The sequence below is a fragment of the Chenopodium quinoa genome, unplaced genomic scaffold (assembly GCF_001683475.1).
Source record: "Chenopodium quinoa cultivar QQ74 unplaced genomic scaffold, ASM168347v1, whole genome shotgun sequence".
NCBI classification, from domain to species: domain Eukaryota; kingdom Viridiplantae; phylum Streptophyta; class Magnoliopsida; order Caryophyllales; family Amaranthaceae; genus Chenopodium; species Chenopodium quinoa.
Window position 1 is genome coordinate 4,794,331 of NW_018745170.1, and position 24,399 is coordinate 4,818,729.

At 40.3% G+C, this 24,399-nt stretch overlaps 1 protein-coding gene across 1 annotated transcript; it reads right to left on the minus strand.

The window, feature by feature from the left end:
- Nucleotides 1–20,692: 20,692 nt before the first annotated feature.
- LOC110710449 lies at nt 20,693–24,316 on the minus strand. The gene is made up of 3 exons (XM_021888741.1): nt 21,768–24,316; nt 21,350–21,590; nt 20,693–20,887 (listed from the first exon to the last, which is right to left on the minus strand). Exons 1-3 carry the CDS (start codon nt 24,314–24,316, stop codon nt 20,693–20,695), a joined length of 2,985 nt encoding a protein of 994 aa, XP_021744433.1.
- Nucleotides 24,317–24,399: the final 83 nt, after the last annotated feature.

Consider the following 24,399-nt stretch of genomic DNA (forward strand, 5'->3'; position numbering starts at 1 on the left):
TTTAGGACACCTTTATAATGAATGAATGGTTCCTATTGTGTACTTCAATGTTTTAAAAGTTTGTTTGCAGTAAAAGTGAATTCAAGGTGTAAATTTATTGTAATGAGAGTAATTTTATCATAAACAATAAGTAAAATTAGTTTTATGAGGAGGTAAGTTTTGATTATTGTAAGATTAGTTACATTCGTTAAACACTATACATTGTATACGATTTTATTTGAAAGTTGCACTAAGAAGATTTTTAATAATAAGTAGATGGTGATGATGAGCATCTTTTGAATTTACAATAGAATGACAAATTGATGATGAGTGACATTTATGTTACCCTTAGGGGTAGTGTATTGGTCTCTTTTCTCCTGTTTTTCTTAGGTTTTCTACCTCTTTTCTCCTCTTATGGCTTCCTTTTCTTTTATGGATGAAAAGTATGCTTATTTGCGCTTGTTTTGATAATATTTATGCATAATTTTATCATCCCCATGCTCTCGTGATCTTTGCTATCTTTTGCAGGTTCCATGACGGTCCTAAGCACGGTAGGAGGCCCCTTGGCCAAGTATGGAGGCATGGACAAAGACAAGAGGAGCAAAAGGGAAGAAGAGGAAGCAAGAAGAGGAAGTTCAAGAGGAGGTGTGGCCGAACCTCTAAGAGGTTCGGTCGAACCTAGGTGTGGTCAAACTTTTGAAAAGTTCGACCGAACCTCCAAGGCAGTTTCAACCAAGTTTTCAGCATGTTTACAGGAGGGGTCGAACCAGGAAAGTTCGACCAAACAAGGATCAGGGAGGTTCGACCGAACCTACCCTGAGTTCGGCCGAACCTACCCTGAGTTCGGCCGAACCTACCCTGAGTCCGACCGAACCTACCCAGAGTTCGGTCGGACCTTTTCCCGTTTCAGCTGACTTTTTGCGGAGCTTCCTAAGCAATTTTGTAAGGGGTATAAATAGTTTTTTTTTGCTCATTAAAGAAAAAAGATTTTTTTTTCAGTTTAGAATAGTTTTTAGGTTAGTTTTAGGTTTTTAGAGAGAGAAACTCTCAAATTTTGGAGAGAGAAAGTGAGGAGCACAATGGTTTTCATGGATTTTGGATAATCAAAGGAGGAATTTGATGATTTGAAGATCTCCATTTTATATCAATGAGCATTTCTTACTCTCTTCTCTCTTTATGCTTTATTAATTGCTTTGTTAATCATGTTTGAGTAGATTTCCTTCTACTAGGTGTTGAGTGAAGCTTTGTTATGGTTAATTGAGTTATTTGAGATAAATTTGATGATAATTGTGTGATTAAATTGATTGAATTGATGATGGCATGTTGTTTGTTTTAGATTGGATTGATCTCCCAAGATAGCAAACTTAATTGCATGTTAGTTCTAGTTTGACAAGGGATTGTGAATTAGAATTTATATATTTGATTGCATTTTGGGTAAATTTCTTCTATGCACCTAGTCAATGAGGGATCTAGGCTAGGAATTTGAGAGATTGCTCTTGATGGTAATTAATTCCCATTTTAATTCTTTCTTTGCATGATTGATTATCAAATCGATTCCCATTAACTTGTTAATTGTTCAAAGTGGATCTTTTCCCCTAGTAGACTTTATCATACCTTGTTCTTTATATGTGTTTTAGTGTAGTTGTAGTGTCCTTTATCCGTAAATCGACTTCGGCATAGCTTAGGCATTAGATTAAGAACAATCTAGCATTACCGTTCCTTGTGGTTCGACTCCGAACTTACCACTAGACTTGTTTAGGGGTTAGTTTTAGGATTTATAAATTTATTTGATTGAGTGTGGAATGTGCGACCGTTCTAACGCCCGTCAATTGACAATTGTATAATCACGAAAATTATAATTAATCACTTGCTAAATTTCTTCAAACAACCGAACCCATTATTATTCATCAAAAAAAAAAACCTCATTAGTTTTAAAAATGAGGGAAATGGTGCAAATGTAATTGACAATGAGTGCGTGTGCCAGTGGAGTGTGGAGTGTGATAGTGGATATAAAAATGGTGGATGCCACATCTTTAGATCATCAATTTTGCCAAATTGATGTGGCCTTTACCATCATAATTTGTTCCCCACACTCCACATTTGCAACATTTTTATCCCAAGAAATCGTAGGAATCCCAAAGTGTTTGGAATAAATTGGAATATTTGGAATTCCAGGCCAAAAACATTTGACATATATACGATCCTTAAACTTTGCCAAAAGTTAGGATTTGGTCCCTAAATTTTTAAGTGGCTGAATTTAGTCTCTTAACCACCACTTTTGGTGGTTAATAAAGTGACTCATCAAAGTTTAGGGACTTGAGTGGCTGACTGAACCAAAGTTTAGGGACCTTGTAATTTTTTTAAAAATTTCATGCTGACTAGACTATAGTTTAGAAACTTCTGATCAAATCATTTCACATATATGACCAAAATTATGCAGCAAGAAATTGCCTATATTATGACGGACGAAAATCATCAGAAAAAAAGGAAAAACCGTCGGATCAAAACCATTTACATAGAGCCGTTTTCTCGTAGTGTTAGCAAATTTTGACGTTAAGCAAACATAAAACAAAAAATAAAAATCAATTTAATTAAAATTATATTTAGTTAACAAAATAAATAAATAATTAATTAAATATAGTGTTAGCAAATTTTCACGTTTAGCAAACATAAAACAAAAATAAATCAATTTAATTAAAATTTTTTTTTGTTAATAAAATAAATAAAGAATTAATTAAATAAATAATCCCTAAACTTAAAAAAAAAAAGATTTACCATACTTTGTAAGATTTTTGCTAAAACAATTAACCTTGAAGTATAATATAAGTATTAGATAAATAAATAAAAAATACGAGTATTACTAACTCAAAGATCATAGTCAGTAAAAAAGATAATGCTTAGAAGAGTCATGCCGTGGGTTTAATTTACGTAAATTCAAAACTGACCTGATTAAATTCTTCCAAAATAAAATAAAATAAAAATAAAACTAATCTGATTAATAGGTAAAATTAAAATTTCTATATTGCCGTATTTTTAGTATTTAATTTGGCTTGATCACTTAATTTAATTAATTAAAAACATATAAATGATTGCATTATAAAAAAGAATGTAGTACAAGTCTACAATTACAAATGACGGAGGCTGCATGAAATTTGCCTTATCCAGCTTAAATAAAATAAATGAAATTATATAGACCCAACAAATTATCTTGACTAGAGCAAGCTAATTATTTTTAATTAGTGTATCTTTAGCCATGTGTCAAGCTAAACCTTCAAATTTCCTTTGTAATTATGTTTTTTTTGCCACATCACCTTTTAAGTCCTTAAACTTTCACTACTATTTTTATTATTATCTTGTCACTAGGATAAAGTCCCTAAACTTTCAATTTTTTTGCCAACTCAACCTATAGGTCCCTAAACTTTCACATTTATTTAAACCAATTGCCAAATCAGCTAGGCAAGGTCCCCAAACTTTCAATTTAAATTGACAACTCAGCATTCCCTAAACTTTGCCTTGTCATCACTTTTTGTCATTAAAGCTGTCAGATTTACTATTTAGTGGTGGTTGAGGGACTAATTTCAGCCTTTTGAAAGTTGAGGGACCAAAATCAAAACTTACACTTAGGGACCGCATTTAGTATTTGTTTCGGGGTTTTTGGAGTCCCTCGGGTGAGTTACAATTCCAAGAATGGATGTCGACCGTCTGTACCTGCAAAACACGGAAACTCCAGTTGGGTGGAGTTTCGCCTCCGACGATCAAGTTCGTATGTGTGTGGACGGAGTTAAAAGTGCGGAATGTAAAGAGTTTTCTCTCGGATTCCGAGAGAATATCTGCAATTAATATTGCTTTGATTGGTAAGGGTATTTCTGAATGTGCAATAAATGGGGATCTCTCCCTATTTATAGGGTTTGAGGATCAACTCCCCTTTCATGACTTGGACTGCCACGTGTCGTCAGAGGATTGGTTCTTTTAGAACCTCTCTGAGGCTAACACGTGTCAGCATGCAATTGGTCACGTGGACAGGGGGTATTTTTACCCTAAACAGCTGCCTCTCACAGGTGTCATCATCTGAGAAGGCGACGATTCGCCTCCTTCTCTCTTTTTTTTTTGAAGGCGACGGTTCGCCTTCTAGGGGATTTCCTCTATAAGTAGAAGTCCCCCCCCTCATTTTCCTCACTTTGACATTCTTGAGAAATTTTATGAGAGAGAGGAAAGAGAGCTCTGAGACAAGCTGCTATTTATTCCATAACCGCCTGCCTCTTCTTGACCCAAACGGCTACCACCTGGGTACGCATCACTCAAAGCTTATTAGCACCGCCTGAGCATACTCTAATTGATTCCCTTTGCTTCCAATACACCCACATCCGGTCAACCGTCTGGGGTATCATCAAGCAAGGCTTTAGAGAAACGCCTGGGTTCCTCAACAATCTTTTATTGCTTTCCAAGAGAGGTACATCCGGGCAACCGTCTGGGTATCTAGCAAGTAATTGATAGATTTCCGGCTGCTGATTCAGCTAGTCAACCTTCCTCACTTTTAAAGCTTCTTCAAGGTACCGTCTCTACCCTTTGCAACTCTTTTGAGCTTTTCCGGTTGTATACTTTGTAAAGAATAATGGACTCACCCAACACATACACGGCACGGCTTAGGACAGTTGTCAGCTGGTCTCCTGATACGGATGAGTCTAGGACTGGGGATGCCGTCTGGGGGTGTTTGGACCACCCTTTCTCTTCCACGAATTCGACCGTCTCTGTGCATGTGCAGGACAGAATGGCTCGGACGAAGCGGACGACTGTTGACCCCGACTACATATCAGACGGCTTAGCAGAAGCGTCTGCTGATATAGAATATTTTGACCCTTCGGGGGCACCCAGCAAACCAAGCGACAATATTTTAGAGGAGTCTGAGGATGTAGGCGGTGATGAGACCGTCCAACAGTCGGACTCAAGGGAGTAAACATCATTAGAACCAGATGCCTTCCGGGAGGTTGAGGAGGCGTACAAATGGCCCTCCATCAATAATCCCACTGAAGCGAGCATGTCCACCAGGGACATCGCTACCCTGAATGCCACCTTCCCCGCCTTTATTAAGAAGTGCCCGGTTGGGGATAGGTGGGAAATATTAGTACCGCCTGCAGAGGCAACCGTCGTCTGGGATGACGACATTGATCACGCCAATAACTATTTCAGGTGTTATGAGACAACATTTAAAGTCGGCCTCCGGTTCCCTCTTCACAACACCATCAGTGATATATTGAGAGGCTATGATTTGGGCGTCTGGCAGTTAACACCCAATTCTTGGGTGGACATTTTAGAATATATTGCCACCTGCCAGCTGCAGAACGTAACGCCTAGCTGGGAGGCGTTTGCACATATGCATTACCTTAGTCGTGCCTCAGGCGGCTGGCGGGCGTGGTATACTTTGACCACTCACCCGGAATATAGGATGACGCTTGACAAGCCGTCAAAATGGAGTAGTTGGAAAAGCAAGTTTTACTTAGTCTCCTCTCCTTCTCGCCGCCTGAACCGTCAGCTCCGACACTATAATAGGGATCCGACTCTTCTTAGGAAGAAGTGTGCCCTTCCACGCGTCCCGGTGGAGGCATTTACACATATAATAGAGGCTGGGCTGTTTGAGAAAACAACGATGCCCCTAGATGACGGGTCCGAGATTATTGTACCCAAGAATTGGGTACCCCATCCGCACTTGCTTAAGGATGAGGCTTTCCTCTCCGCTTGCGGCCTTAGCACCTTTTTCAGCAGACGTATGTAGAGAAGTTAAATGGCTCTTTTCTGTCGTCTATAATATTCTGAGCTGTATTTGACTTATTGATTTTCTTTTTGCAGAAAAAGGACTAGAAATGGTGCTGCCTGAGAAGACACCGGCCAAGTCTGCTGCCCAGATCCAAAAGGATCAATTAGAAAAGAAAAAGGCCCAAATGGCGGCCAAGGACGATGGGGTAAGCTCCGCTGAGTCCTTTTTACCGTCTGTATAGTTTTGATGTCAACTCAGATATTAACTAGTTGTGTTCTGTTTCTTTTTCAGGCGGGGAACAAGAATATTCCTCGCTTCGTCTCAAAAATGCTAAAAAGGCCTGCTGAGGAACCCTCACAGGCTCCTTCTAAGGCAAGGAGGGTTCCGGCTGCCCCCCCCCCCCCACTTTTGGAAGGCCGCCTGTATCTGACAAGCCAACCTCAGTACGCAAGAGCCTGAAGGACCTCGGCCTAAACACCGGGCCGGTTAACCTTGAGACGAGGGAGCCTGAAACGCCTTCGAGCCGGCATCCTGCTGTAGCGACCGACTCCAATGCGGCTGGGGGTAGGATGACCCCTCAACCTGAAAATGAAGGTATGGCTTTCACCTTTGATCCCCCCTGGCCGCTTGGGCCTATGCGAGTCAAGTCCCAAGCTACCTAATGAGGGGATTCCTCCGACAGCCGGCAGGGGGTAGGTGCCGCCTATGCTTGTTACTTAACAGAGAACTCTATTGGTGCAGATGCCTCTTCCCGTTGGCCTGACCTCCAACAATATGCAAAGAGGATGCTGAGGACCCTCACACGGTCCGAGAAGGAGGCGGTGCCGGGTGTGTATTAGGTCTACATTGACCGCCACAATGCTCTGCTTGCTGAGGTAAGTTGCCGGTTGGGGTATTGAAGCCAAATTGGCTCTCCACCGGCTGGCATATAGAATGCGCTTTTACCTTTTTGCCGGTTGTATAATAATTGAGAGACTAACACTTTTCCGGCTGAAGTTGCAGGTGATGCTGAGGATAAACGGCCTCAAGGTTCCCTTGAGGAAGAAGCAGAAGGAGGTAGGGGACGCCGATAGGCGGGCGGTTAATCTCATTGATGCTACTCAATACAACACACTAATGTATGAAATTAAAACTAAAAGCCGGGAGATGAAACATGAGGAGCTTATCAAGGAGCTCACTGCGGCTGGGGAGACGACCAACAAGAAGGCAGCTGACTTTGAGCTACAAGTGAAAAACCTCCAGTCCAATGTCAAAGCACTAAGGGATGCTAATAAGGAGAACACCCAGTTGAGGGCAGACGTCTCCCGGCTGAAGAACGAGTTGGCCCTGGCGCAGGCCGACCACAAGGCTAAGCTGGCGGTCGAGCAGGACCAGCTGGTTGCTGAAAATGAGCAAGACAGGGAGGCTCGTATGAAGATGGCCTGGTCCCTTGTTCACTTGGACTGCGAATGGGAGTTCTTTGAGCTGAGGTACAAGTATGTCACCGAGGTGTACGATGCTCAGGTTCTCGGCCTTGAGAAGCCGGTTCCCTTTGAGGAATGGGTTGGCATTGCGGGCTTAGAGGGAGATTAGGAGGAGGAGCAGGCGCAAGAACAAGCGCCGGTTGGTGCTAATCAAGCCCAACCTCAGCAATCTCAGGATGCTCCTCCATCCGACCAGGGCTAGACGTCTCTACTCCCCAGCAGCAGTGAACTTTGTTTTAATTTCCGGCCTGCGTGCCGAGTATGTTATGTGTATTTTCTTTCTTCCCGGACGTAGTTCCGGCTGACAATTACTTTTTAATAGAATATGCCGACTGAGTCGATTTGGCCTATATTTGCCCTTGATATATTTTGCTTCAATTTTTGCAATTTTCTGGCATGCATGCACAAATCTTTTTGCAAACTTAGCGCATGCGGTTTAACGGATGTATTGGCTTATTCTGGCCCTGGACGGTTGTTTTCTTGGTAATTGCCTCACCCTAAGCAGGTAGCCGTCCAATCAAGCATCCGGACGTATAGACAGATGGTCATTAGCCGCTCTTAGAGAAATTTCTCAAATTATTTTCTAAGTTGGAATGGCAGACGGTTTCGGCTAGGGACAAACCTAGATTACTCTATTAACCGGCGGTGATTTAGCCCTTAGGGTAATCAGTCTTTGCCAGTTGCATAATAGCAAGCGGCCATTGGCCGGGTGCAGGTATCATAACCATGTTATGTTTTAGCTGCTAAGGCTTTGGCCTTGCTTAATTTTGATTTGTAACCGGCTGCATTGCCTTTAGGCAAAGATCGGTTACATCTAACCAATATATCAGTTACCGTTTATTTTGCTTTGAAGCAACGACCAGTTGTATCTAGGTTTCAATTGATTATTCAAACGGTCGTGAGTTATCTTTAACCAAGGCAGTCGGTTAAAGCCGCTTGAGTTATGATTTATAGAACAATGTACCACCAAAATGGGAGATGCTCTCTTCGACAAATTCACTTTAATAGGCGTTGTCGGTTGCCTGCTCATGTTGGAGTAGGCGGTTGTTTGAATGTCATCTGGCCATTGGCCTCAAAATAGCTGCTAAGTTTTGGACTTAGCCTATATCTACTCAAGTTAGAGCAGACGTATGCCCGGTTGTGCATTGCACAGACGGGACTTTGTACAAGAAACCATAAAAATAAAACATCTTTTCATTGATATACTCTATTTACAAAGATTTACAAGTATTTAGAAGTAGTACTTTTTTAAGTTGTCTACATTCCAAGTTCTGGCTAGCTGCCTGCCGTCTGGAGTTTCCAGGCGATAGGTGCCGCCTCTAACTTCTTCAAGAATCCGGTAGGGGCCTTCCCAATTAGGGGTCAGTTTTCCTTGTTCGTTGTCCCTACCGGTTACCTCCATTTTTCGTAACACAAAGTCCCCCACTTTTAAGGCCGTTTGTGCACTCTTCTGTTGTATGCTCTCGTCATTCTCAGATGGTAAATCTCATGACGCAAGGCGGCATAGCCCCTGCGCTCCGGGAGTGAATCCAATGCTAGCTGCATAGCCTCCCAATTAGCCTCTTCATCATAGAGCATGATTCGAAGTGTTTGCTCATAGTGTTCAATAGGCAAGATGGCTTTAGTGCCATATGTCATGAGAAACGGGGTTTCACTGGTTGCCCCCTTTTCAGTTGTTCTGATGGCTCATAGGACATGAGGCAACCCATCGACATAGGTACCCCAAACCAGGTGATAATATGAGATCCCTTGATCCCCCAACCAACTCTTCAGGGTAGGCATCCCAAACTGAGGGCCATTGTCAAAGACCATAGACATAGGTACCCTAAACCGGGTGATAATGTTCCTCCAAATGAAGGAGATGACATCCTTTGTCTTTATGCCTTTGACCGCCTCTGCCTCTACCCATTTGGTGAAGTAATCAACGGCAACTAGAATGTACCTCTGTCCACCTGGTACAGGCGTATATGGACCCAGAATATCCATGCCCCATTTGGCGAATGGCACTGGGCTGTAGATAGCCGTTAGATCAGTAGCCGGACGGTGTATGAGTTTGCCGAATTTTTGACATTTATCACACTTCTTCACCATTTCCATGGCATCTGCCTCAAGAGTGTGCCAAAAGTAGCCTTGCCGCCCCGCCCTTTTTGCTAGAGTTCTACCGCCTATATATGATGCACAAAAGCCCTAATGCAGATCCTCTAGAACTTCTTTCCCCTCTTCCAGGGTAACACATTTCAGCAACGGCTAGAGGTAACCCTTCTTGAAGAGTTCTTCATTATGGATCTCAAAACTTGAGGCCCGCTTCTTCAAAGCAGCCGCTTCTAAATGGGCATCCGGCAAATGCCAGATAGGCCCGGATGCCATCCATCCAGGTCGAGCTTTGATCAAGAACTCCAATGGGATCATGTTCAATACTTCTCTTCTCCATGACTTCTCAAAAGACTGACCTAGGCGTATCGGAGGAGGCGGATGATGCCAGCTTAGAGAGTGCATTCGCCTGATTGTTTTGGGCACCTGACTTAGTTGAAATTCGTCAAGTGTCCCGGCCTCGTCTTTGACTGCCAAAAGATATTTGATAGCCGGATGGTTGGCCTTGCAGTCACCATGGTATTGGCTAACGATCAACTAAGAATCAGAGCAAGCGTCAACCTTTCTGCTCCTGCCGCCTTACACATGCAGATACCGGCTAGCAGGGCCTCATATTCCGCCTCATTATTTGAGGCTTGGAACTTGAAAAGTGGTGCATATTCATATTTGTCCCCTTCCGAAGACTGGCATATTATCCCTGCACCACAGCCGTTCATAGTATAGCTCTCGTCTACATACACTTTCCAAACCTGATCAAGATTTTCCGGTTGGGCCGGCCTTGTCATTTCGACAATGAAGTCGGCAAACGCCTGACCCTTCACTGCCTTTCTAGGTTCGAAAGTGATTTTAAGGCTTTGCATTTCAATAGCCCATATGAGCATCCTACCGGATGACTCCAAAGTTGTCATTGGCCGCTTGAGGGGTTGATCAGTGTAGACCACCACCGGATGAGCTAAGAATTAGGGTTTTAACTTCTTGATTGCCATGAAAAGGGCAAGGCCAAAATTTTCAACCAAGGGGTACTGCAGTTCAGCATTTCGAAGAACATGGCTAATGAAATAGACCGGGAGCTGAATGCCGTCTCTCTTAGCTAGGAGAACGGCACTGAGGGCATGATCTGAGACGGCCAAGTACATGTACATAACCTCCCTGGCTAGGGGGCTAACCAGCCTTGGCAACGAGTGCAAGTGCTCTTTCAATTTCTGAAATGCCGCCTCAGTATTTTCCCCCCACTCGAATCTAATCTTCTTCTTGATTGCGTGGAAGAAATAGAGGCACTTGTCACCTGACCGGTTGAGGAATCTCCCCAATGCCGCCAGACAATCGGTTAATTTTTGAACCTCTTTAACAGTGTGGGGTGACTTCATGTCAATTAACGCCTGCACCTTTTCTGGATTGGCCTCTATCCCCCTTTGATCAATCAAAAATCCGAGAAACTTCCCAGAATCAACACCATAGGCACACTTCTTTGGATTAAGCATGACCTTATGCCGCCTGAGGGTGGTAAATGTTTCTCGGAGGTCAGCAAGGTAATCCGGCTGTAGCTTAGATTTGACTATCATGTCATCAATGTACGCCTCTACATTCGTCCCAATTTGATTAATGAAGACTGTATTAATCATTCGTTGGAAAGTAGCAGGCGCATTCTTCAGCCCAAACGGCATCACCGTATAACAGAATAACCCTTGATCAGTGACAAATGTCGTCTTCTCTTGATATTTTTTCCATAAGGGTATATGATGAAAACCTGAGTAGGCGTCCATGAAACTCATCAAGGCATGACCGGCTGTAGAGTCGACCAGACTGTTGATCTTTAGAAGTAGATAGTTATCCTTCGGACATGACTTGTTCAGATCTGTGTAATCAACACGCATGCGCCAGGTACCATTTGGCTTTTTCACAAGAACAACGTTTGCTACCCAATCTGGGTAGTGACATTGCCGAATGAACCCGGCATCCATCATCTTCTTAACCTTGGCGGCAGCCGCCTAAGATCTTTCCTCGCCGTGATTTCTCTTCTTTTGCCAAACCGGCTTCTTTTTTGGATCCACTGCGAGTTTATGGACAGCAAGATCCGCGCTGACGCTTGGCATCTCTTCCAATTCAAAGGCAAAGATGTCTTTGAATTCTTTCAGTAGTTGGTGCAAGTCGGCACCCAACTTTGCAAAAGCAGCCGTCCCCACCTTAACAATTCGCTCCGGACGTGCATCGTCCAGAGGGATGTCAATATGCTCACCAGCCGATTGGGAACGAAGATCATCTGACCGTTCCCCGATCAGTGATTGCTATTGCTTTTCTTTCTAAACAGCCACTAACTGGTCCACCTTCCTATTTTTGTCGGCTGCTTTAGGAGCAGGCGCGGCTTTCTTGAAGTCATAAAGGTCAATGGGTTCTTCGCCTTGGCCGGCTGCGACCACAGTAGGCTTGACGTCTGAGAGATAACACTCCCTTACCGTCTTCTTATCCCCATTCAGGGAACCCACTGACCCATCATCCCTCTCAAATTTCAGAAGCATAAGGGATGGGATGATGACTGTCTTGGACTCATTGAGGGTTGGACGGCCCAAAATCAGATTGTAGGAGGTCAATTCTTCAGCCACCAAGAATTTGACGACCATGTGGCGTCCTTTGCCCTTTTCTCCTAGCCAAATGGGTAGGTCAATCCTTCCCACCGGATGCACTACTCCACCCCAAAAACCGACTAAGGGGTGAGCGACTTTGTGCATGCTGCTAGGCTTGTACTTGAACTTTGCCAAGCACCTGCAGCTGATAAGGTCAGACGAGCCCCCGGTATCAATAAGGATCCGGCCCACTCGTTGATTGGCGACCTTGCACTCGATGACTATGGGGTCATCATGTGGCCGCCTGACCTTGCCACGGTCCTTCTTAGAGATGATGACCTCACGGAAGGTGTCTTTCGACGCTTGACCCTCATCCACTGAGTTGACCTCTAACTTTTTGGTATTTTCCTTGGTACCCCGTATGGTAGGACCCCCTCCGGAAAAACCGCCTGCTATAGTATAAATCTGCTCTTTATCAGTGTCTGAGCTTATAGCAAGCTGGTCAAGATTTTTGGACGGCTGTCCACTGTTTGTTTTGAGGGTGGACTTAAGAATGTAAGACTTCAGTACCCCTTTGTCAGCAAGACGGTCCAACGACTGCCTGAGGCTATAACAATCGTGGTGTCATGGCCTATATCCTCGTGGAAGTGACATTATTTGTTCTTGTCCTGACTTTTGACGGGACTTTTCATTGCAGCCGGTTTTTTAATAGTCACCCAGTCTTTGATCTCCATAAGGATGGAGTGGCAATCCTTGTTGAACTCGTACTTGGGGACGTACAGTTTTAACTCTTTCTTCTTCTTCTCGGATAGCTGACCAGAATTGTCCGCCACCTAGATTTCTTTCCTTTTCTTGCTCTCTTTTTTTAGCCGGCTAAGCGGACCGGTTCTCTTTTTTGTCGGACTTTTTAGGGTCCGACGGCTGCTTGATGGCATAGAGCTCTGTCGCCTGTATATAGGCTTTGGGTTCCATTAAAGCTTCTTGGAGGGTAGCAACCCTATTTCTGACCAGATCGAACTTAAAGGTCGACCTGTCCTTCAAACCCTTGAAGAAGTCTGTGTAGGCAACTTCGTCAAACAGTCCTTGAATCTGAATTCTTATCAGATTGAACCGCCTGACATAGGACCTTAGCCCTCTCTATCTCCCTTCTAAATAGCTCCCAAGTCGAGACTTGTCTTTTTGGCGGGGATGTTTATAGAGAAGTTGGACGCAAACAGGTATGCAAGCGTCTTAAAATTGTTGATGCATCCAGCTGGTAGGTTGCCAAACCATCGTTGGGCTATACCCTTCAATGTCGTCGGGAAAAATCGGCACCAGGCGGCATCATCCAACCCTTGTAGATACATAAGGTTGGTGTATGCCATTAGGTGGTCTTCCGGGTTGGTGGTACCGTCATAGGTGCCAACCAACACATTCCTAACCTTGGCCGGCAGAGCCGCCTCGGTTATCTCCCTGGAGAACGCCGATGGCTGTTCCCCAAGTTTTAGCAGCCGGAACTGCCAGTCCATTGGCTGGACAATCTGTGCCGCCTGACCCCCAAAGGGGGCTGACTACATGTATGGTGATCGATATGGCATGTATGGCTATTGGGGCACATACAGAGCCGGCTGGATAATCTGAGGGCCAGTACGTGCAGACATGCCGCGTGACTGACTCTCTCGGTTTGTTTCCGAATACCTCATCGAAGTATTTAGGAAACTGTCTGGATAAGTTAACTTTGAAGCCGACTCAGACAATTGTTGACTTCTCTTCTGTTGGATTAACATCCGGGAATCCGAGTAAGTCTTTTTTGATCCATCCGGCTGAACTTGGCGGATGGCCTTCCTTTTCCCTGCTTCAGGGAAACGAAATTTTGATAAATCAATCATGGGCCCATCCGTACCCTTTGGCTTAGGGTGAGGGGTAGGCACACGATCCTTTACATGCTTCTTCCCTGAGGGAGAATGCTTCTTGGTCGACTGACCCCTGTTGGTGCAAGTCGTCTTTTGGTTTATCAGGTCCTTGATTTCCCCTTTGAAACTTGTCATGAATTTCATGAGTTCGTCTCTTGTAACAGGGGCAGCACCATCCATCGCTTGGGATTGTCTAGCCGGCTTGACGGTTGGGTTGCTTGGACCAGCTTTGTCTTCGCCCCGTTCCCTTGTTTCCTTGGAACGGGTGCGTCTTGTTCTAAGTGACCCGTCTGGGGCCACATAGGTGTCGACATCGAAGTCGTCACCACTGTCTTGGTCTGTATAGATCTTTACGCCGTTTCTCATTAGCAGACGGTACAGACTCATGCGAAGCCATCTTAGAAGTACTCTCCCCACAGACGGCGCCAAATGTTTTGGGGTTTTTGGAGTCCCTCGGGAGAGTTACAATTCCAAGAATGGATGTCAACCGTCTGTACCTGCAACACCACTACTACATTTTTTATCTATTGCAACCCCCAAATCCGTTGCATTAGGCGTCAAAATCCGTGGCATTAGGCCTAATGTAACGGCCATGCACCGTGGCATCTGCTGGCATTGTAATAGGTCTAATGCAACGACATATGACACCTAATGCCACGACATCAATGATCCGTGGCGTTAGACCAATACCTATTGCAACGGCATAAATTATCCGTGGCAATAGAGTATTGGCTAATAATTATGATGAAATTGACATCTAATGCAACGGATGAAGCTAATTAATACAATGATAGGAATACGTATCTACTGCAACGGATTGATCGTTTTTTTTTGTTTTGTTTTTGTTGGGATGGAATGATAATATAATGTATAATTAGTCAGTACAAATCTAAATATACTAATAGAAACAAATTAAAGTATCATTTATGTATAATAATTATAATGCGAAATACGTACATTACAAAATATTACTTGCTTGTTTTTGGTATGACATACCCTACTAATAAAAAATAAAAGTTATATAATTAATTTAATCATCCAAAATACAAATTGTTAACATATATATAAGCCGAAATTTCCAAATCTTCACAAAGCCGGAACTTGAATAAGAGTCGCCAACATATATGCACCATTTGTTAGATGACTAGTCACTATACTTCCGCTCCATTTAACTCCTCATGCACCTACATGTAAAATTGAAAAAAATAATAGAAATATAATTAAACTAAATTATAAATTATAATAGACCAAGGCCACAATCAACATGAGAAAAGTTTAAAAAGCACAGATGATGGTTGTTTAAAAGATGGCAGCAAAGAAGTTTTTTTTTTATTTTATTTTATTTTATTTTTTTTTTACACAAAAAGGAAAATATTATTAATTTATAGTGGCAGTAGCTACATTACCAAAAGATAAATATTCCAAGTCTGAAAAACAAAATAGCACCCCAGAATATAACAAAGTACTAGCTAAATAACCAACAAGAAATAGAACTAAGTAGTAGTCAAAAGAATTCTGGGTGATTGCTGACTGACAAAAGATTCTTGATCAAAAGTATTCTGGGATGTCTGAGGCCCCTAAGCAATTTAGTATTGAGGTTCATAATTACATTTTTTTATCAGATCACTCAGTATATTAAAATTTGTTGTGTAACTCTATATATAGGACTGGATTACTTGCATCATGGTTGCAGCCCGCCTATAGTTCATAGAGATGTGAAACCCGCTAACATTCTTCTAAACAAAGAATTTCGAGCAAAGGTAGCTGATTTTGGGTGGTAGAAAGGGGGTTTTGGTGCTTCTTACTTGGTTGGACAGGTATTTGTAGGGAGTTTCAGTTTGGAAGATACTTTTGGGATTAGCATGAGACTAATTAACTTTATGTAATTATGAATTATGTTTCTTACTCTGAGAAATGATGTAGTGTGTAGTTACATTCCTGAAGCATTTTGTAGTCCTATACTTAAAACTGCAGTTCTGCTGCTTTCCACCAATATCTGTAGGACTGCAGGTCAAGTCTCTCTTTTTTACCTTGTGGAAATGAATTATATTGCTGAATTGGTATCTTGATGCTGAAATCAATTGTGAAATTTATGTGACCAACTTGAGCTTGTGGCTTAAAGCTTGGGTGGCTTTGTATAAATGATGAGTGGGCTTTGTAGTTCATGTCTACTAGTGAGAAATAAATTATGTGTACACTTTTCCATTCAAGTTTTCTAACTTTCTTGGTCATGAAACTATGTTTCAAATTTACAAACAAGGGTTGTTGGAACACTAGGCTATCTTGATCCTTAGTAAGTGAGCCATTTCAGTCATTCATACATGACTATCTTACATATTCTAACACTCTTTTACCAAAGTAATTCATTGCACACTACTAATTGAAGTGGGCTAAAACTTTTATGCCATAATGATTATTACAGGTATAATTAATTAACAGGACATGTGCATGAAAAAGGCGATGTTTACAGCTTTGGGGTTATTCTGTTGGAGCTAATCACAGGGAAAACAACAATAGTAAACAGAGTCATGAACTTGGGTCAATGGGTTAGGAGCGTGCTTGAAAGAGGGGATATAGCCAGCACACTAGACCAAAACTAGCAGTAGAACTATCTCACTGTGTGGAAAGCAGTAGAACTAGCAGTGAGATGTATTCAGCTAGAAATTGCAGATAGGCCAACAATGACTCAAATAGTGACAGAACTTAAAGAGTGTGTGGATATGATGAACACAGAAAGTTCTAGTTCAGCTAAAGACTCTCTAGAGATGATGAGCGCAGCTATTTCAAGTAGTACGATTTCAAGTAGTATGACGAACACAGAAAGTACGAGTAGTAATTCAAGAATCTAACTCAAGAATCATGTCCTTATTGATTGATAATTTAGAGATGCAGCAGGCTATAAGAAGCATGAACTCAGCAAAATAAAACATACAAAAATAAAAAGCAGCAGCAAACAACTAAAGCATCAACCATATAAAGAAAAAAAAAACAAAAGAAATAAAGCAATAGTGAGCATCAGAAAAAGACATCAACAGCGGCAACATTTCAACAGTAGGTTCAGGTCACCAGCAAACAAAAAAATCTAGAGAGAAGCAATAGAAAATATTTTATGTTACTTGATTAACTGTGGCACCAGATTTAGAAGATTACCCATTTTGGTCAACAAGAAGATGTGGCGCACTAGATGCATCCTTTGGAGCCAATGGAATTGCAAAATCAGGAATGACAAGATTGATCCCAGGGTTAGCATTCCGAAGTTGAGTCAAAATTGCAGTTGTTACGCTTGGTGCAAGTTGTTGTACTAATTGAGATTGCATACTTTCTAAAAATTCTGTCGGGAATATGAAATATGACTTTTTATCTTTTTTCTTCAAATCCGACTTTTTTACACCTTTTCCTTGTAGGCGTACACGGCTTTTGCGCTTAGGATCTGGAATCACTTCAGAGTAAGGGTCCTTAGAGTTACTACCATCTTCATGTTGGGAAGACTCCAAAGCATCCATTTTAGCCTATTTAGGGAAATAAAACCACCTACTTATTATTTATCAAAATTAAACAAATATAACATACATCTAAAAGGTTAACTCACAATATTCTCTTCTATTTTTTCATGGTTAGTAAGGTATTTCCTTCCCACCGTTCTTTTTCTTGACTCCTTATAGACCCTTGCTTGAAAAGGTTCTTGCTTATCAAGATCCCGTTGTTGATGTGGAAACATGAATACATAAAATTGAAGTGATTATTACAAATAATTAAAGGACAGGGGTGAAAGCATCATGTAGTACATGTAGTGATTGTAAAATAAAGATTATAAAGTTAATAAAATTTCCTAGAAATGAGATGAATTATTTACCAACTTATGACGTAAAATTGCGTAAGAGTTACGGCCCATAGTATGCATATCATCTAACATTTGGCGATCGTCTTTGTTGATCTTATTGATTTCCTACGTGAAAACAAAATCAAGATTTATAAAAACAGCTCCTGAAAACAAAGGCGATCATAAAAACAATAAACTGAAAGAGTGAATTTTTTGGTCATGAAACTATGTCAATATTGCACAAAAACAGCTCAAAACCATATACATAATACCTCAGCCTCTTTAGAATGCCAGTATTGCAAAAGCTCTCTAAATTGAGGTTCTCAAATTGTGTCTGGCTTATGAAACCATCGTAAAGCATTTGTGGGATATGCAGAGAAGTAGTTCTTCTTAGTAAAGCATTTATGAGCTTTCTAGCTTCCATTGATAGCCTGCATCAAAGGCGATCATAAAACAGCTCCTGAAAACAAAGGCGATCATAAAAACAATAAACTGAAAGAGTGAATTTTTTGGTCATGAAACTATGTCAATATTGCACAAAAACAGCTCAAAACCATATACATAATACCTCAGCCTCTTTAGAATGCCAGTATTGCAAAAGCTCTCTAAATTGAGGTTCTCAAATTGTGTCTGGCTTATGAAACCATCGTAAAGCATTTGTGGGATATGCAGAGAAGTAGTTCTTCTTAGTAAAGCATTTATGAGCTTTCTAGCTTCCATTGATAGCCTGCATCACCCATTCTCTTCCAGCTTCAGGAACCATATATTTTTCCTAAATAAATCATGAAAATAAAACATTAGTATGTAACATGTATGTAGCATATGGCGGTCCAATTATTAACGAGGAATTAATTATGTAGAAAATGAAATCCAAAAAAATCAATTATAATACTACGTACTTGGACATACTCCCACATTTTGTCAAGTGTGGGTAGACTTGGAAAGTTAATATAATTGAACTCCTGAACAATTTCCCGTGTAGTTCCAACCGGTTGGCCCAATGAGTTTAAAACAATAACTTCACGCTCGTCTCTTGTTTGTGCATGAACCTTGGGTAGCATTGTTGGACCTCAATGCCTTTTTCTGGTAGGAGCTTTTTCAGGTTCTGTTTCTGTGTACACATTTGTAAGAAACATGCTACAAGATAGAGGTTGCAAATAAATCAACTAAATACTATAATAACGAAAATGCAAACTGAATGAGGAGGTTCTTGGACAAACTGAATGAGCCTAAGAGGTCTGCCTTGTGAAATCAGTCATTACTAAGACTGGTGGCCTTTTTTTATATCCATCTTGACCATACTTCACCTAAAAGAAGGATGATATATTCAATAGAAATGTAATTAAGTATAGAAACCACTATTTTCCTGGAAGTTGGACAAACTTTTCTCCAGATTACATCCCATTGGATGTTAAATAATACAATATCTAAGAGTCATTTTGATTTTTGATGACTCAAAAACATGACAACAAATGAACAAACATCATCCATAGAGCCTGACTAAATAAAAATCGAATACTTATCACTAAATGAGATCTAACTCTCCCACAAAACTGAGTTTTTAAATAAATTTTAGGCTAGAATTCGTACGACTACAGAGAGACTCATATCTCACAAACAGTAGGTGAAATTTCCACTATTCTTCCCAAATAACATATCACCATTTGATTAACAAATATCAAGTAATAAACCCTAAAAATCACAAGAATGGGAAACCAGCAGCTCCACTACCAAAAATCTAAAATATAAGAAACATAGATTCTCAAGAAACTCCAATTTCTTTCATACTGATCTTGCATACCAAATCTCATAATATCCACGATATGTAAAATGCAAAGACCCACCAAGAATATAATCAGCGAAGTATAATAATATCTCTAACATTGCAACACTTAAATATATTATAAATTACCTTATGTATTGATTGTACATATACCTACATTTAACTGCCACATACCTCCTCACTACCAGATGCACCATAACACAAGCAAGGCTAGAAATATCTTGCCCTACCTAGAATGCAATAGAAACAGCAAAATGGTTGTAGTTCAGCTAAGCTTAAGACATCTACTTATTTTAACAAGGCTTGACCAATGGCCCATGGCCCATGTAAAAAAAACCAACCCGAAAAAGGAAGATGGGAACCAAACTGCAATGCGGTGGGAGGACACAAGCTATCTAAAATACCTTATTAGCCTTGAAAACAGGAAAGTGCCCATCTAATTTGCTTGTTTATCCTCATTTTCATAGAAGAATTTGCATGTTAGATTGTTAGACCCAAAATTAGCTACAGGATGCAACTTAATTGGAGCAAATCTTTGGCAGAAAATTCAAAAAAAATCCCCATGTAGATGGAAAACACATAAAACAGGAGGAAAAAAGAAAGGAAAAAAGAAAGGAAAAACAGCTAAGGGACTGAACAAGAGGGAGAGGTAGCTGGGGAGGAAGTAAGAGAAAAACAATACCTTGCATTCCTTCCCTTCCATAGTTAGATAGAACTTCATCTTCTAATTCTTGATCACCCTCATATTCATTACCAACATCATCATTATTCTCATTTAGTGCATCCGCTTCATCATTCTCACTTAATGAATCTGCATCATCATTGTCATTCTCATTAAATGCAGTGCCACAAATCCTTAGGTTTCTTGTAAGAGAATCATTCAATGACTGATTACATGCTACAAACGCTTTATTATTTTCTTTTTGCTTTTTTCGGAACTCGAGGTACGCTGACATGGAACCAGGAGAACAGAACACTAGTTTTGATCCCTTCTTTTATGAGATAACTTGCTCCTTCTTTTGGATGCATTGATCTTGAACTCTAGCAACCTTAAGTGAGTGAATGTTCTGAACTTCATCAACTGCATGCTTCTTACGGCTATTCACTTCCACAACATCAGCCATAGTTCTGGGGCGAAGTGATGATTTATTTACTTGCTTTGAAACCTATAAAACAAAAGGAAAATAAAGCATTACTAATTACATGTAAACCGTGATAAACAATAAAACCAGTCTGTATAAATGAAAAAATAGAAGTACAGATCTGTTTACTGGCTTTTCTTTTTCCAGAAGTGAGATTGTCAGCTTCAACCTCATTTTCACCATCATATTCTGACGTAGAGGCATCATCCTCATTTTCTGGTGTACTGCATTGCACTTGGACAAAATAAGGCTTTTGTTTTGTCTTCAAGAATCTTATTAGCAAGAGATGCCGATCCTAAGGCTTCCATTCTTTCTGCATTGAATTTTAGTTTTTGAAGCCGTTGCAGCTCATATTCTGTAAGCTGATTTTTGGAAGCAGCAACTTTGGGTCTACTCCGTTTCATCTGGAAAAAAAATGGAAGTATGTTAATTTTGTATGTAAATACAATAAACTGAAACGAATTGCAATGTAAAATAAGCTCATTTATAACATATAGTGAAGTATTAAAAAAATGTATGTTAATACCATCTAAAACTCTCTAGGAGGGATTTGAATAGCATAATGCCACCTTTCTCTATTCAAATCTCCTACATAAAACACTTGATGTGCTGATTTGCTAAGATAAAAGGTTCCTCTTTAGAAACGGTCTTATTCATATTAACCGTAATGAGCTCATCATCATCCTTTTCTGAGTGAAACCATTGACATCTAAATAAGACAACACTAAAATGACCATGATAGGATATCTCAATGATTTCAGTTATTGAACCAAAATAATTAACATTTCCCACAACAGGATTTTGATCTTTGGAGCTTGCAAGCTATGTGTAGTGGCTATTAGAGTGACGCCACTGTTTTGAGTTACGCAGTTTGCATCTTGCTTCATGGTATGAAACCTATAGCCGTTAACTGAGTACCCTGTGTGCTTTTTGGCAACATAAGAGGGACCTTTTGATAACCACAAAATATGGTCCTGGATATTATCATGGCCTTGTTTAAGAATCAAATCAACTTTCTCCCTAAACCAATCCATGAAATCCTTGCTATGGTCTTGAGCACTTTTCCATTTTCTTTTCCTTTTAGCACTTACAAAAATCTTATGCTCACTATAAAAATAAAATATTTTTCTTACTAAGGCGACAGAGTTAGAATGAAAACATTAAATAATAATAATAATAATAATAATAATAATAATAATAATAATAATAATAATAATAATAATAATAATAATAATAATAATAATAATAATAATAATAAACCTACATTATGGTTACAAATCTTACCTTATATATTTCTCAACTTCTTCACAATCACAATTGAACAAGACATAACGATGCGCTTGTGCCCATGTAATGCGATCAATTATGTGTCCACGATTTTTTTTCTTTGAGGTCCTTCCTTTTCCTTTGATAGGACGTCCTACCTTAGGGAAAAATGATTTTGAGGTACCACACTCATTAACTTCGGGTGTGGCTTTGCTTGATCGTTTCAAAAATCTAGCTATGAAAGCAACACATTCTTTAGCTTGGTATCCTTCTGCCATTGAGCCTTCTGGGCGAGCCTTGTTTCCAACATCTTGTTTCATTTCATGAAGATTCCTCTCAATTCCATACATACACCTTGAACTCACAGGTCCACCCAACTTAATTTGGTCTACTAAGTGTATGGGTAAATGTTCCATTATATAAAAAAAAGTAGGTGGAAAAATCCTCTCAAGTAGGCATAGAGTTTCAACTATCTCGGATTGCAATTTTCCAAGACCTCGAGGATCAATAGTTTTACTCCATATACCTTTGAAAAAAGCACAAAGTCTTATCAAAGGACTAGCAACATCTTTGGGTAATGTTTTCTTCACAGCAATTGGAAGAAGATAATTCATCATAAAATGAGCATCGTGGCTTTTGTAGCCTGCTATTTTCCTTTTTCCAACTTGCACACAACGACTAAGGTTGGAAGCATAACCTTGAGGAAGCTTAGCATTTTTTATAACCAGGCAGAACTTACACTTTTGCTCCAATGACATCCAAAAGCGAGATCTTGGAAATTCTTCACTACCATCTTCCAATTCTATTGGTTGGAGCTCTGGCATCAGATTAAGTTCTACCAAATCTCGACGAGCACTCACATTATCCTTGATCTTCTGAGAAATGTCTAATAATGTCGCAATGACATTATCAAAGACATTTTTCTCAATATGCATTACATCAAGATTATGGCGATTAGAGAAATGCTTCCAATATGGCAACTCAAAAAATATGGGTTTCTTTCTCCACGGAGTCGGATCATCCACATCACGCCTTGGTTTCTTTTGCTTCTTTCCAAATGCATTTGGAAAATCACGCAACATATTCTCAATATCAATTCCATTCAATGGAATAGGTTGACATCTTTCCTCAAGTTTTCCGTCAAAATTCCTCTTATCATGACGCCAAGGGTGAGATGGATCCAAAAATTTACGATTTGACCTATACACATTCTTACCACTACAAGGCAACCACTCTAAATCTGTTTCGTAATGACATTCAGGGCATGCCAAGTATCCTTTTGTGCTCCACCCAGACAACATTGCATAACCCAGAAAATCACTCACAGTAGTCATCAATGCTACATGCATGTCAAACCTTTGATTAGTCGAAGCGTCATAAGTTTCCAACCCAAACTCCCACAAATCCTTTAAGTCCTTAATAAGTGGCTGCAAATACATGTCAATGTCATTGCTAGGGGAAGACGGGCCGGGAATCAGTAAGGCTAGCATCAAATACTCGGGCTTCATAATCATCCAAGGAGGCAAGTTATAATTAATCAACATAACTGGCCATGTACTATGGACAATGCTCATTGAGTTGAACGGGCTAAATCCATCTGTGGCTAACCCAAGCCTCACATTGCGTGGGTCTTCAGCAAACTTTGGATATAAAGAATCAAATTCCTTCCAAGCTTGACCATCAACTGGATGATGTAAAAGATGATCATTTTCATGCTCATTAGCATGCCAAGTCATGTATCTCGCCGTCTCTTGACACATAAATAGCCGTTGAAGCCTTTTCTTTATTGGAAAGTACCTAAGAATCTTTTGAGGAATCCTATACGTCTTTCCATTTTCATTTTGTATGCCATTCTCTGTGTCAGTTGATTTCCATCTTGGCGTCTCACAAACATGGCAGCTTGTTGCATTTTCATGCTCTTCCCAGTATATCATGCAATCATTTGGGCATGCATCTATCTTAGTGTAATCCAACCCCAACACTTTCAAAACACTTTTTGCTTCATTAAAAGAAGCTGACAGTTTTGCATCAGGTAACACCTCCCTTATAAGCTCCAATATATCTCCAAAAGCAGCATTAGTTAGCTTATGATCACACTTCAAAATAAAAAGTCGGATCATGAAGGAAAGTTTTGAATGATTTTTACAACCGACATACAATTCTTCCTGGCCCTCTTCAACTAACTTATAAAACTTTTTTGCCTCGTCATTTGGCCCATTTATAAAAGCATCTTGTGCATCATGCAACAACCCTACTATGTTATCATTAAAATCATTTGGGTTTGACCCTTCATCATTATCCAAAATAGTTTGTTCCCTTTCAATGATAATGTTGATCCCTAACTCTGATAACTTATCCGTTCGAGGAACAAAACCATTACAAATAAGGTGATCTCTCACAACACTTTCATGACGCCAAAAACAATAATGACAACTTGCACAAGGACAACAAATTTGATTTCCTTGAGACTTAAAAGCAAAAGCCTTTTGTACATATTCATCTACTCCCCGCTCATATTCATCACTCCATTTGGCAAACATCCACCACTCTTTAGTTCTACTATCCATACCTTAGGATAAGAATTAAGAGGGTTACTTTAATTAATTTTTAAAGTAAAAACAATTAATCAATTCACTATATTAAGATATTT